At 38.0% G+C, this 11,904-nt stretch overlaps 1 protein-coding gene across 1 annotated transcript in view; it reads left to right on the top strand.

Annotated features, from left to right (window-relative positions):
• The window catches only part of LOC119292080 (callose synthase 9-like), a 35,153-nt gene that overhangs the window by 4,726 nt on the left and 18,523 nt on the right, over positions 1-11,904 (top strand). Inside the window, exons 7-27 of the mRNA XM_037570911.1 lie at positions 715-804; positions 1,657-1,754; positions 1,840-1,957; positions 2,690-2,815; positions 2,897-2,973; positions 3,049-3,127; positions 3,977-4,093; positions 5,080-5,182; positions 5,286-5,409; positions 6,403-6,580; positions 6,657-6,709; positions 6,796-6,856; positions 6,940-7,021; positions 7,459-7,508; positions 8,844-8,930; positions 9,454-9,539; positions 9,612-9,636; positions 10,567-10,661; positions 10,738-10,819; positions 10,933-11,093; positions 11,191-11,311. Of these exons, the coding sequence (XP_037426808.1) occupies positions 715-804; positions 1,657-1,754; positions 1,840-1,957; positions 2,690-2,815; positions 2,897-2,973; positions 3,049-3,127; positions 3,977-4,093; positions 5,080-5,182; positions 5,286-5,409; positions 6,403-6,580; positions 6,657-6,709; positions 6,796-6,856; positions 6,940-7,021; positions 7,459-7,508; positions 8,844-8,930; positions 9,454-9,539; positions 9,612-9,636; positions 10,567-10,661; positions 10,738-10,819; positions 10,933-11,093; positions 11,191-11,311 (2,013 nt within the window). The remainder of the gene's footprint in view (positions 1-714; positions 805-1,656; positions 1,755-1,839; positions 1,958-2,689; positions 2,816-2,896; positions 2,974-3,048; positions 3,128-3,976; positions 4,094-5,079; positions 5,183-5,285; positions 5,410-6,402; positions 6,581-6,656; positions 6,710-6,795; positions 6,857-6,939; positions 7,022-7,458; positions 7,509-8,843; positions 8,931-9,453; positions 9,540-9,611; positions 9,637-10,566; positions 10,662-10,737; positions 10,820-10,932; positions 11,094-11,190; positions 11,312-11,904) is intronic.

Genomic DNA, 11,904 nt, shown 5'->3' with positions numbered 1-11,904 from the left:
AAAAGATGTCGCGGTGGTAATTTTGTGAAAACCCCCTCCGGAAAGTCCCTACACAACCCGCACTCCCATTACTTGAGATGTCCTTATCACATATTCTTTTTTACATTGATGTACATTTCATCAAGCATTTAACTGAAAAATAAGGCAATGCATATCTTTACAAGTCACGCCGGTGAATAATAGTGTCGTAGCATGTAACTGTGCACACTTACAAGTGATAAATGAACAATAATGTTTGTGGAGCCAAACTTGCATCCTAGGGCAACAGCATGACTGAAGCTGTTATGGAAAACGAGGGAGGAATAAAATAAGCATATTGACTTCTGTATTATTTCTAGGATGGAAATAGAAATACAGGTTGCGAGGCATAATATTATTTTTATCCTTGCGCTTGGGGTATGTTTGGTTTCTGACCAAACCCACCCTTTTAGTTATTTGGTCATGCCCAAGATTATGGCTGTTGTTTGGATGGTTGCCAAATTGGGCCCATGCTCCTTTAGCCGCCTGTAGTCTCCCAGTGTATTTTCTTGCCAACATTGGCTTCAACGTGGGCAATCAAATCTTTGGCATGGTTGTCTTTGGCTCAAACTTTAACACACCATCACACCCCTTTTAATTTATCTGGGCTTTCTTGATCCATTATAGAAACAATGTTACATAATGTTGATGCTTTCATTGAAATGTGTGATAACCCCCTTGATCTTGTGGTTGCAGAAAGACAATGTGAGCAATCAACGGGAGCACATTGTTCACCTGTTGGCAAATGAGCAGTCTCGATTAGGCAAACTACCAGGGAATGAACCGGTGTGTGTGCACTATATATTTCAGTTCATTGTTCTGTTTTCTATTTTTTTTTAAATTACAAGAGTATGCAGGAGACCATTTGTCCACGTATGAATATATTTGTTTTTTTCTTTAGCTATGCCCTTCTTCCCGGACCAGTTAAATGATTGTTGTCCTAATAAATATTAAAATGCGTCAGTTGGAATTATTAGTTAGAATTTGGAATAAGTTATTACCCTGAACAAAACATTAGACATTTTAACTTATTATCGATGGTACTTTTTCTTTTGTGTATGAACTGAACATTTTCTTTTGGATTTACCTAGCTCGCTATCTAGTTGCAACATATACATATGTTTCCTTCTTTCTTGTTGGTGATAAGTTTGATATGTCATGTGCTTGTTTGTGTGTTGTTTTACTCATACATGTACTCACTTCTACTTCAGCACTTCTGTCTTCCTAACCAAGAAAAGGCATTTTGTCTAGTGCTTTAGAATGCATGACAAGAAGAGGCATTTTTTGAAACACACCATGATCAAGAGATCGTGAGTCCATAACAAATGTAATTTATCGCTAAAAAGTACATATAGTTTAATCCCCACTATTGGGATCTTGTCCCTTATTTATATGGGCAGGATTGACTGCCCCCTACCATGCACCAAGCAGGTGCCATTTAAAATGCTTATGAAACATTTTTTTACTGTAGTCAATAATGTTTTTGCTCCATGTATGATGACACTTCAGAGCTTATTCTTTTACTCCCATCTCTGTGATAAAAGATGGTAACAGCTAATTGTGTTTTTTTATCCAGCCTCATTATCGTGTTGATTGAGGTTATGCATGGTATTTAACATTGTTTTTATTTGTTGCTAGAAAATTGACGAGGGTGCTGTACATGTTGTGTTCTCTAAGTCCCTGGATAACTACATAAAATGGTGCAACTATTTACCACTACGTCCTGTCTGGAATAAGTATGATTTCTTATATTCTGCACTTCAATTCTTATTCTTGCCTTATTTGTTACAAATACCAAGCGACTGCATTGTTTTCTGTTAGCGTTGAATCATTGACCAAAGAAAAGAAGTTGCTATATGTTTGTTTATACTACTTGATCTGGGGAGAGGCTGCCAACGTACGATTTCTTCCAGAAGGCTTATGCTACATATTTCATCATGTAAGTCTGTAGAGGATTCCACTCAAATTCTCCAATGTGCTTATTTCGGTGCATGTTGTGCCTCCATTTACTTCTTGCATGAATATCATGAGACTATGAGAGTATTCAGTACTCATTTTTTCTAGTCTCTTGTATATTTGTTTAATAATCTCGCGCAAGCCTCACATTTGTGTGCTATTATGCTTACTTTGAACATGGGCCCTTGAATGAATCATATTTGGATGGTACTTGTATGGGCCAAACTTAAAAGTGCACTGCAAGTATGAACAAGCATCAAATTCTAGAAAGCAACAAGAAGTATACATTATAGTCAAACTATTCTTAACAGTCAGAGAGCAAACTCCTAGGAGCACAAATTACACTTCCTTACCTGCTTTATTACCTCGTTGGCATGCTTGCAAGACTGGGATTGTACTAGACTTGTAGGCTTTTAGGTCTTATGTCCTAAATGTTCTACATATTTTTCATTTGCATTATTTCTAAGGTGATCATCTTTACTCTTTAGGAGCAAACAAATCAGCAAATTATGTTAGCATATTATATTAAAATTAAGCGCATTGCTAATCTTCACCTTATTATATTTGTACATTACTAACCTCAATTTTTCTTTCATTCTTGCATATTCAATTGCAGCTGTTAAATGTATTGATGATCTCTGACCAATTAAATTTTTGAATGATGCCAAATTTCATCTTTTGTTGTTGAAATTCCTGCTTCCTTTCTATTTTGTAGCTAGCAAGAGAACTAGAGGTGATTATGCAGAAACAGACTGCTGAGCCTGCTGGAAGCTGCATCTCTAATGATGGCGTATCATTTCTTGACCAAGTCATTTATCCTCTATATGAAATCGTTGCAGCTGTAAGTGGTGCTTGTGGATCAGCTAGTCTAACTTGATATGTTCTGTCCTATATAAATGTCTGAATGGTGGTTCTACTGCAGGAAGCAGGCAACAATGACAATGGGCGGGCAGCACATTCTGCATGGAGAAACTATGATGATTTCAATGAGTTCTTCTGGTAGGTGGATCAATTGAGCTCTTGGATTTTGTTATTCTGTTGCTATTTTCAAATACTGTTGCTTCTCTCTTTTAGGTCTGAGAAATGTTTTCAGCTGGGTTGGCCGTGGAAACTGAGCAATCCATTTTTCTCAAAGCCTATTAGGAAAGAGCAGGTTTGTTTGTATTAACTGTATACAAGATTTTTGGATCTTGCAGTAGATGGAACTAAACTAATAAATATGTGTTACGGGAACCCTTTTTTTTCTTGTTTGCTTATTATTTGTTACTATGACTGTCAGTCACAAGGAGATTGTTTATTTTTTTACCGACTTAAGTTGCACTATTAATTGTTTATCTTTTTTTCCGACTTAAGTTGCACTATTATCTATCCATGTAAGCCACTGTCACTCTTTAAGGGTCTCGGTAGCTTATCACTTGTTCCTGACATCCCAGACACTCTCTTTACCTTATTTGACATGGTCAGCTAAGACCATCATGGTGACTTTTCTGGTGTGTTGCTCCCTAGCTCCTGCTGTTCCTAATGAGGGCTGCCACTGTGGCACAGTTACCCGGCAGCTCTCAAAGTGTTTGACGAGGTCCACTGTCGAGCAGAATCGTTGGAACTCTGAGATCTGCTGTTCTGCTGTGCTTGATGAGTGTGCTGTCTTTTGTTCACTTGCGTATTGTTGATTTGGGGAGGTCGTTCTGGTATTGGGAGATGAGTATTGAGCAGCGATTTGGATTGTGTGCAATGAAGAGGGATCTGGAATTTTCATTGTTAGGTTATGAAATATATTCCCACTTTGTGCTTCATCAGTGCGATAACATATTTTAGCAATTTACCAACACAAACCCAACATTCTCGCCAAACAGGCCCTATTCCTAGAATCGATGAATTTTGTTCTTAAATGATGTACACATCATTAGCTATGTTGAATACTTTGATGTTTTTATTGTTGATATGTTCTGTGAATTGTTTGGCAATTTTCATAAAAAAAGTGTTGATGCAATTTCTTTTACAGGGCTTGATAAGTAGGAATCATCATTATGGAAAGACATCTTTCGTGGAGCACAGAACTTTTCTGCATCTTTACCATAGCTTTCACCGCCTGTGGATGTTCCTACTTCTGATGTTTCAGGTATATGAATTATCTTGCAACGGTCTCAGTATTCCGCTTTGGGTTCAGCTTAAATGTCCACCCTTCCCCTTGTAACTGTTCTGGTCTGTGTCTTAGGTTTGTTTTGTTCATGAGTTGAGAGGTGCCAGAGGCACATCCCTCTGGTTAAAGGCTCGTGTCTTGGGGATTTGTATTTTGAAGGGGAATACTAAGGGATATTTTAAACTAATGTGTGTGTGTGTGTGTTAGAGGCACAGTTCATGAGTTATGTGTCTTATGATAGTGTCACTTTAGTGCGTGCTAGAAGTATCAACTGTGCTTTGCTGCTGGTCTGTTGAATGATATTTACAGAAAACATTCCCATGAATTTTTGAATTGTGATTTATCTTTCGTGAAATACCACACGGTTTGGTAGAAACTTCCACCCTTCCTCTAAAGCTTCCTGTTCTTGTAAACACCTCTAGCAATTTATGATCTGATTTCCCATGAATTTTATGAATTGTGTATTTGTCTTTCATGAAATACTACACGGTTTGGTATAAACTTCCACCCTTCCTCTAAAGCTGCCCGTTCTGTAAGCACCTCTAGCAATTTATGAACCAATTATTAGTATTCAACTATTCATTATTAAGATCAATATAATGACAATGTTTTAGAGGTGATGTGGCTTAAAGGCAATGCTGAATCAGGAGCCACCTTTAGAGTGAAGAATGATTTAGCCTTATAGAGGCATTGCAGAAGCTTACTTTGGCACATATAACCTAATAATAGTTGGACTTATCTTTTCACATGTGAGTTCATCTTCATACAAATTCATGCATTTACAGTTAGATTTTTTTATAAAAAAAGATCAGTAGGAGGATGCACAACCTTTTGTGTTTCTTTATTGCTGTTTTGGATGGTATTCCTTGACTTGAAAATTCTTTTGTGCTTTCTTGTCATTTTTAAATTCTTTTATCGTGCATGTCGTGTCACCTAACAGTGCGGTTCTGTTTATGTGCATGCAGGGACTCACTATCATTGCTTTTAACAATGGCAATTTTGACACAAATACTGTATTGGAACTTCTTAGCCTTGGCCCAACTTATATCATAATGGAATTTATTGAGAGTTTGTACCAAAAAACCTTTTCGTTACCATAGTAGTGTGATCTTTTGCATAAATTCTCTTGCAGGTGACTAATTGCTTCTGTTTTTTGTTTTGTTCGCGGAAGGTGTATTGGACATTCTAATGATGTATGGCGCCTATTCAACATCTCGTGGTTCTGCAATCACCAGAGTGATCTGGCGATTCTGTTGGTTTACCGCGGCTTCATTGGTCATCTGTTACCTATATATGTAAGTTTCGATGCCTGCCCAGAGTGAATTGCCAATAATTCACCATGTAACTGGATAATTTGTTTCAATCATTCCATTAAGGATCTTTTATCATCTAGCTCAGGATGAATACTGAAATTCTTGGAACATATCTGTCCTGGGATGCAATCAGTAAGCGTTTGATCCTGGACTGTTGGAAAACAAAATATTTATAACATCTCTGAAACTTAGTATGCCAAAATTTGACCTGGTGCCCTCGATGTTTCCTGGCACTCTTAATTGGTGGGTTTTAAATATGATCTGTTCTTAAGGCCCAAGCATAAGGACTAACGGTTAACATTTTGCTAGCCTTACCATTTTTATAAAGAAAGGATTAATGGTTCTCTATTGTCATTTGAGATGTATCTATAATCTTAGTTGTGTTGAATATAAGGACATGATAGCCAACAGTAGAAAGATCTAATTTGTACCTAATTGGGATGTCTGGCCCATCTTGACTTGGTTTGTATGTCCTTTGAAGCCTGCCATTATGTAAACCACCCTCCATTAGTTTCTGGCATTCGGCATCTCTTTTAACAGTGTTGGTTAACTTTAACATCTTAATTCTGAGAACAAGATGGGTAGAACAAGGCTTTACATGGTTTGCTTGAAAAAGTTAATAGCGGGTTGGCCCAAGAACATCTTTTTTTTTCCGGAATGAAAATACTAAAACTGGCCTGTGGACCAGGACATCAATTCAGTTTTATTGATGAAACTATCACATTAGCCATTTTTGTAGCTATTTTGACAATTCTACTTATCGAGGAGCAAAGTATTGAATCCCTTTGATATCAACTCTAATGCTTATGCTTGTTGTTTACGTACCTACTCTCCTTTACATCCATGACCACAATCTTTAGGAAAACTTCCTGCCCAAGCGTATTAATAGATTCCCCTGGTATCAGAGCGTGGGGAAAATCCCTTTGTGGTGTTCACAGAATTTCAGTGAAAGTATAATAACTTGTCGTTTTGCAGCAAGGCACTTCAAGATGGGGTGCAATCTGCACCTTTTAAGATATATGTTGTTGTAATCAGCGCGTATGCGGGTTTCCAGTTAATCATCAGCCTACTCATGAGTATTCCCTGCTGCCGTGGTTTTACCAATGCTTGCTACAGCTGGTCTTTTGTACGCCTTGCCAAGTGGATGCATCAGGTCTTGTCCCAACATTTGTGATGAAAGTCCTCTAGATTATGTGAATGATGTCTGACTTTTTTTTTATATATTGAAGGAACACAATTATGTTGGAAGAGGCTTGAATGAAAGGCCTCTAGATTATATCAAGTAATCTGGTCTAACCCTGAAGCATAGTTCTGTGATTATGCTGGCATGTTTCAAGCACATCATCTCTAACTTGATTTACTATGCAGATATGTTGCTTTCTGGCTTGTTATTTTTGCTGCGAAATTTTCATTCACCTATTTCCTCCAGGAAAGTTTAGTTTATCTGTTTTAACTCTGCTCTCTGCTTATACTGGCATCAGTTTGTATTTGAAAGCTGTCTTTCTTATGCAGATCAAACCTCTTGTAGAACCAACAAGACTGATAATCAGTTTCAAAGGCTTACAGTATCAATGGCATGACTTTGTCTCAAAGAGTAAGTATATACACACTTTATCCCATCATTGCACCGTCTTTTTTTAGCATCAATTGATCATTGTAATAGTTTACTTGTTTCTTCATCGAGAAATCACATGAGCATTTCATTTGGTTATATTGATAGAAAATGTGCTATTTGCAGGCCTAAGAGTAACACCTCTAAACCTCTTTGTAAATATTTGTGCCTTCTGGGTTCTGTTGTATATCTGGAAATATTTTTTCTTGAAAAGTATATCTCTTCCCAAACATTAGTACCCTGAATCTCTTAAGCCTTTTATGTTGCAACTTGCCACCATGTTTTTCCATTGCTATCCCAGCGTGATGCACTAAGCTGTGCCCGTTAATGTGCAAAGCTTCTATGCAGTTTCTATCATTCTGAAGTGAGCTTGTAGGCCCAGCTTTTAATTTTCGTATTGGTTATTTGAATGCTTGCAGATAACCATAATGCGATCACAATCCTTTTTTTATGGGCTCCAGTGGCCTCAGTAAGTAACCTTTTTTCCTTCTAGCTTTCGTTGACTTATATGTACCAATACCATTATTGTATTATTTCACATACATCCCCTCTCCCCCACTTATTGAACTGTAGGTATGATATATAATCCACGGCACTACACAATCATTAATAATGATCATTTGAAATGACAAAGTAATATGATTCCTTTAGAAGAACTAATTTGATTATCATTTCAGTGTAACTTTGGGTCTTATTGAGACATTACACAACTTACTGGAGGCACAACTCCAAAGAATGACAATAGTTGGGTATCAGTTCAATTGTGTCAAGCATAATAAGCTCAATACTCTGGTAGAAATGCACAGATACACTTCTTCAGTGACATGATACTCACTTGGATAAACTATGTCCTTACTATCCAACAAGAGAAAATACTTGCACAGAGCTTCTATGGATGACAAAGGAGTAAGTAGGCAATATGTAGGAGATGTGCAGAAGGTATTTCCAAGGCATTGGAATTTGGAACACTAAAAGAACACTAATTAATTATCAGTCAGTTTATTCTCATGGACACATTGGGTACATCGAGCCCATACGCTTCCATTCTCCTTGAGTGGTTGACTATGGGTGCTTCCTCAGTGTTTATGTGCAACTCACACACAACTAGGAGTCATGTGGGGGCTAAACCCAACATTACCAGGTCAAACAAGTGCTCTTGTGCCGATGTGTTCACTGCATATTGGTTACCTGATGATTTCAGTTGTGGTCATTGCTTTACTTGATCCTGGTCTGTAGAGCATGTGGCGATGAATTTTTATTTCACTGCATATTGGTTACCTGATGATTTCAGTTGTGGTCATTGCTTTACTTGATCCTGGTCTGTAGAGCATGTGGCGATGAATTTTGATTTCTATGCTGTAGACTGAAAGTTCTCTAGAGTCAATAGTTGAACTACCACATAGATGTCAGCTGATGAGCGGTGTAAACATTGCGTCAGACCTGAACAAAGATATGGTTTCCTTGCCAGCAGCCATAGGATAACTAAAATGACCACATATTTGTTTCAGCCTATCTGTTTTGATGGTAATTTATCTTCTTATATCATTATTTTGGCATGCTGGTTATTAGTTCACGGATAGATGGCAAACTGATAAATATTGTTTCTGTGGCAAATTATTCCATGGTAGCCTACCATGCAACCTTGATAATTAAGATCAGATTCATGGTAGGCTAAACGTGCCTATGCCTATTCCATCAGCTTGCTTGTTCCTTTTATTTCTGTTGGGCTGATTGTGCAGGTAGCTGCTTCTTATGTGCATGAACATATGAAATGCATATTTATAAGAGGAATATTGTTGTGCAGATTTATCTTTTGGACATCCATGTTTTTTACACCATCATGTCTGCTATTGTTGGATTCCTTCTTGGTGCACGTGACCGCCTGGGAGAGGTTAGCCCTTAAACTGTAGCTTTATGCTATCGTCATGTGGTTATTTTCTCAGAAGTTGCTTTTGCAGATCTATTACTCTTGTTGTTTTACAAGGGAAATTTTGTTGTTTTTTGTAAGATGATTTTATTGGACTATCACCATGTAGTTAGTAAAAAAGGGAGGGTGTCGGAGGAAGACTTCCACCGACGCTGTTAATATAGAAGATGAGGGGTCGCATTGGTTGGCTGTCCCACCAACTGTGGTGCTAGAGAACTGAGCTCAGGAGGCGGCTATTATGTGTAGTTAGTCAGTGTAAAGTGCACTTCTGTAAGGAAATACAATCATAAATAGCACATGAACCATTCAGATGCAAAATATATTATATATTTTGGTTGGATGTGTTAACCTTTGGTTGCCCCGCCAGCGTCTGGTTCATATTTTGATGTTTTCTTTCCTAGCTCTTCATATATTTATGGCTGATAAAGCGCAGTTTGTTTGATTATGTGTCGATTTATCCTGCCTGGTGGTCCTATTTTCTTTACAGATTAGGTCTGTTGAAGCAGTTCACAGGTTCTTTGAGAAGTTCCCTGAAGTATTCATGGATAAACTTCATGTTGCTGTTCCAAAAAGGTTTCAAATGTTTATACTGTTTTTTTACACTTCATTTCAATACACTAAAGCTGGTTTTGATGGATCATACAGGAAACAACTGCTATCATCTGGTCAGGTGTGTTTCTTTTCCGCATCAGTACTCCACAACTTGTTCCTTTACAATTTAGCTTTCTGTAGGTAGATCCCTGATCGCATGTTTGTTTTAAATATACTCTCCAAATTCGATATTTATTCCCCCCTCAGCTTAAGAAGCTTTGTTTGGTGAAGAGCCCATGGTTCAACTTGATATTTACTCATATGTTACTAGAAACATGCAGAAATGTACCATTGGAGTACCTTTTACGACAAATATGACAGTATAATTTTCTTGTAAAAACTTATCTATGCACATATTTGTGGTCAAAATTACCAAAAGTGTGTCAGCTAATGGACATGAAAGTGATAAATTTTGGACCAGTGGTATCTTGTTTTGTCGGTTATACTATTAATTTTCTTGTAGCCACTGGCCCCTTAGCTTAAAGCATGAACTTCAGACTTGAAATATTCTTGTTCCTACAGAGTGAATATATTTGTTACATGTAGCTGTGCAAAATAGTCAATTCTCCTGAAAGTTAAATAGGTAGGCATTCCTCCTCCTGCTGTCTGAGTATTGCGCAGTCCTAATCCTCCTCCATTGCACGAGTGTTTCTGCTTCCTATGCCTTACACCTGTGATGCCCCTCTGTAGCGTTTCTAGATATCTTGTGTAATTTTTATTTTGTTTTTGGCTTGCCCTGCATGTTCTAATGTGTAGCCATTATCGGAGTCATCATTTTTCTACTTAAATTCCTGCCTTGCACTGGACTCATAGTAATTCCTCGTGGTTGTTTAAGCTTTTGTTAGTTAAGACAGTTATGGCTAAGTGTTTTTCATTTTTATTGCTATTGCTCTCTTAAACAAGTAATACAAACTGCCTTTTTTGTGCGCAGATTATAAATATACCATGTTTTCTCAGTTATTTATTTTTAGTTTAAATATGTTGACACTGGAAACACCAAATTTACCAGAATGCAGAGTTAAACAAGCTTGATGCATCTAGATTTGCTCCTTTCTGGAATGAAATTGTGAAGAATTTACGGGAAGAGGACTACATTAGCAACACGTAAGCAAATTTGTTTTTAAATTTGTGTTATTGTTTTGTTGAAAGCCATAGCTCTGATGTTTTGACCCTTTTGCAGTGAACTGGATTTACTCTTGATGCCCAAGAATATAGGAGGTCTTCCAATTGTGCAGTGGCCACTTTTTTTGCTTGCTAGCAAGGTTAAAAGTCAACCAATTTTAACTTCTAATATTATTCCCTTGCACGTTCTCCATTTGCTGTCTCTGATTAGTGTCTCTTTACTCTTTAGTGATCAGTTGCCCTTTCATTGCAGGTTTTCTTGGCCAAAGATATTGCAGTTGATTGCAACGACTCACAAGATGAACTCTGGCTAAGGATCTCAAAGGACGAATATATGCAATATGCTGTCGAGGAGTGCTTTCATAGCATCAAGTATATCCTGTCATCTATTCTAGATAAAGAAGGGCATCTCTGGTAATGGTTTTTTAGAACATTATTTATTTTGATCCTGTGTCCTTTCCACCTAGTAGTTCAGCAGATTTTTATGCTGCAAAGTATTTTAATTTTTTAGGGTGCAAAGGATTTTTGATGGTATTCAAGAAAGCATTTCAAAGAACAACATCCAGAGTGATATTCATTTCAGCAAATTGCCTAATGTCATTGCCAAGCTTGTTGCTGTAGCGGGAATACTGGTAAACATTATGATTTAGTTTGAGTACATCAATATTCTGGTGTGCTTTTTGGGTGCCTTTTCAGTTACGTGCGTGTATCGGTCATATTTACGGCATCACCTTATCCCACTGGAGTCCGAACTTTTCCATTTGCTAGAACTGGATTCTCTTTCTTTTTCCGAGAAAACACAAAGGACCTTTGTGTTTCTTTTCATTGAAAAGGTTTAAGTTCAGTTACAATCCTCCTAGGAGGCATGGGGTACAAAAGGATGAAACAAAATTAGTGAACATCCCAGGTTGGGGGCAAGATAACCCTAAGTCCTTGAGCACCTGTCAATGCCCAGGAGCCAGGATGATGCTTCGTCTTTGATCCTGCCAACTAGTGTAGCATTTGGAGGACTGGCATTCTCGAAAACACACTCGTTCCGGTGCTTCCTGACCATCCAAGGCACGAGCAGGGTGATGGATGCCAGTGCCTTGCGCTGCAGCGGCAGCGTGTTTTGTGTCGCGCACAGCCACCAGTCCATTAGCGTGGCTTCATGCAAGGTTTGGCGGGCGAAGGGGCAGTCCAGCAGAAGATGCCGCATACTTTTCGGGGCTTGGTCACATAGGAG

Source organism: Triticum dicoccoides, chromosome 4B (assembly GCF_002162155.2).
Source record: "Triticum dicoccoides isolate Atlit2015 ecotype Zavitan chromosome 4B, WEW_v2.0, whole genome shotgun sequence".
Lineage (NCBI taxonomy): Eukaryota > Viridiplantae > Streptophyta > Magnoliopsida > Poales > Poaceae > Triticum > Triticum dicoccoides.
This window is presented reverse-complemented; position numbering and strand designations above follow the sequence as displayed.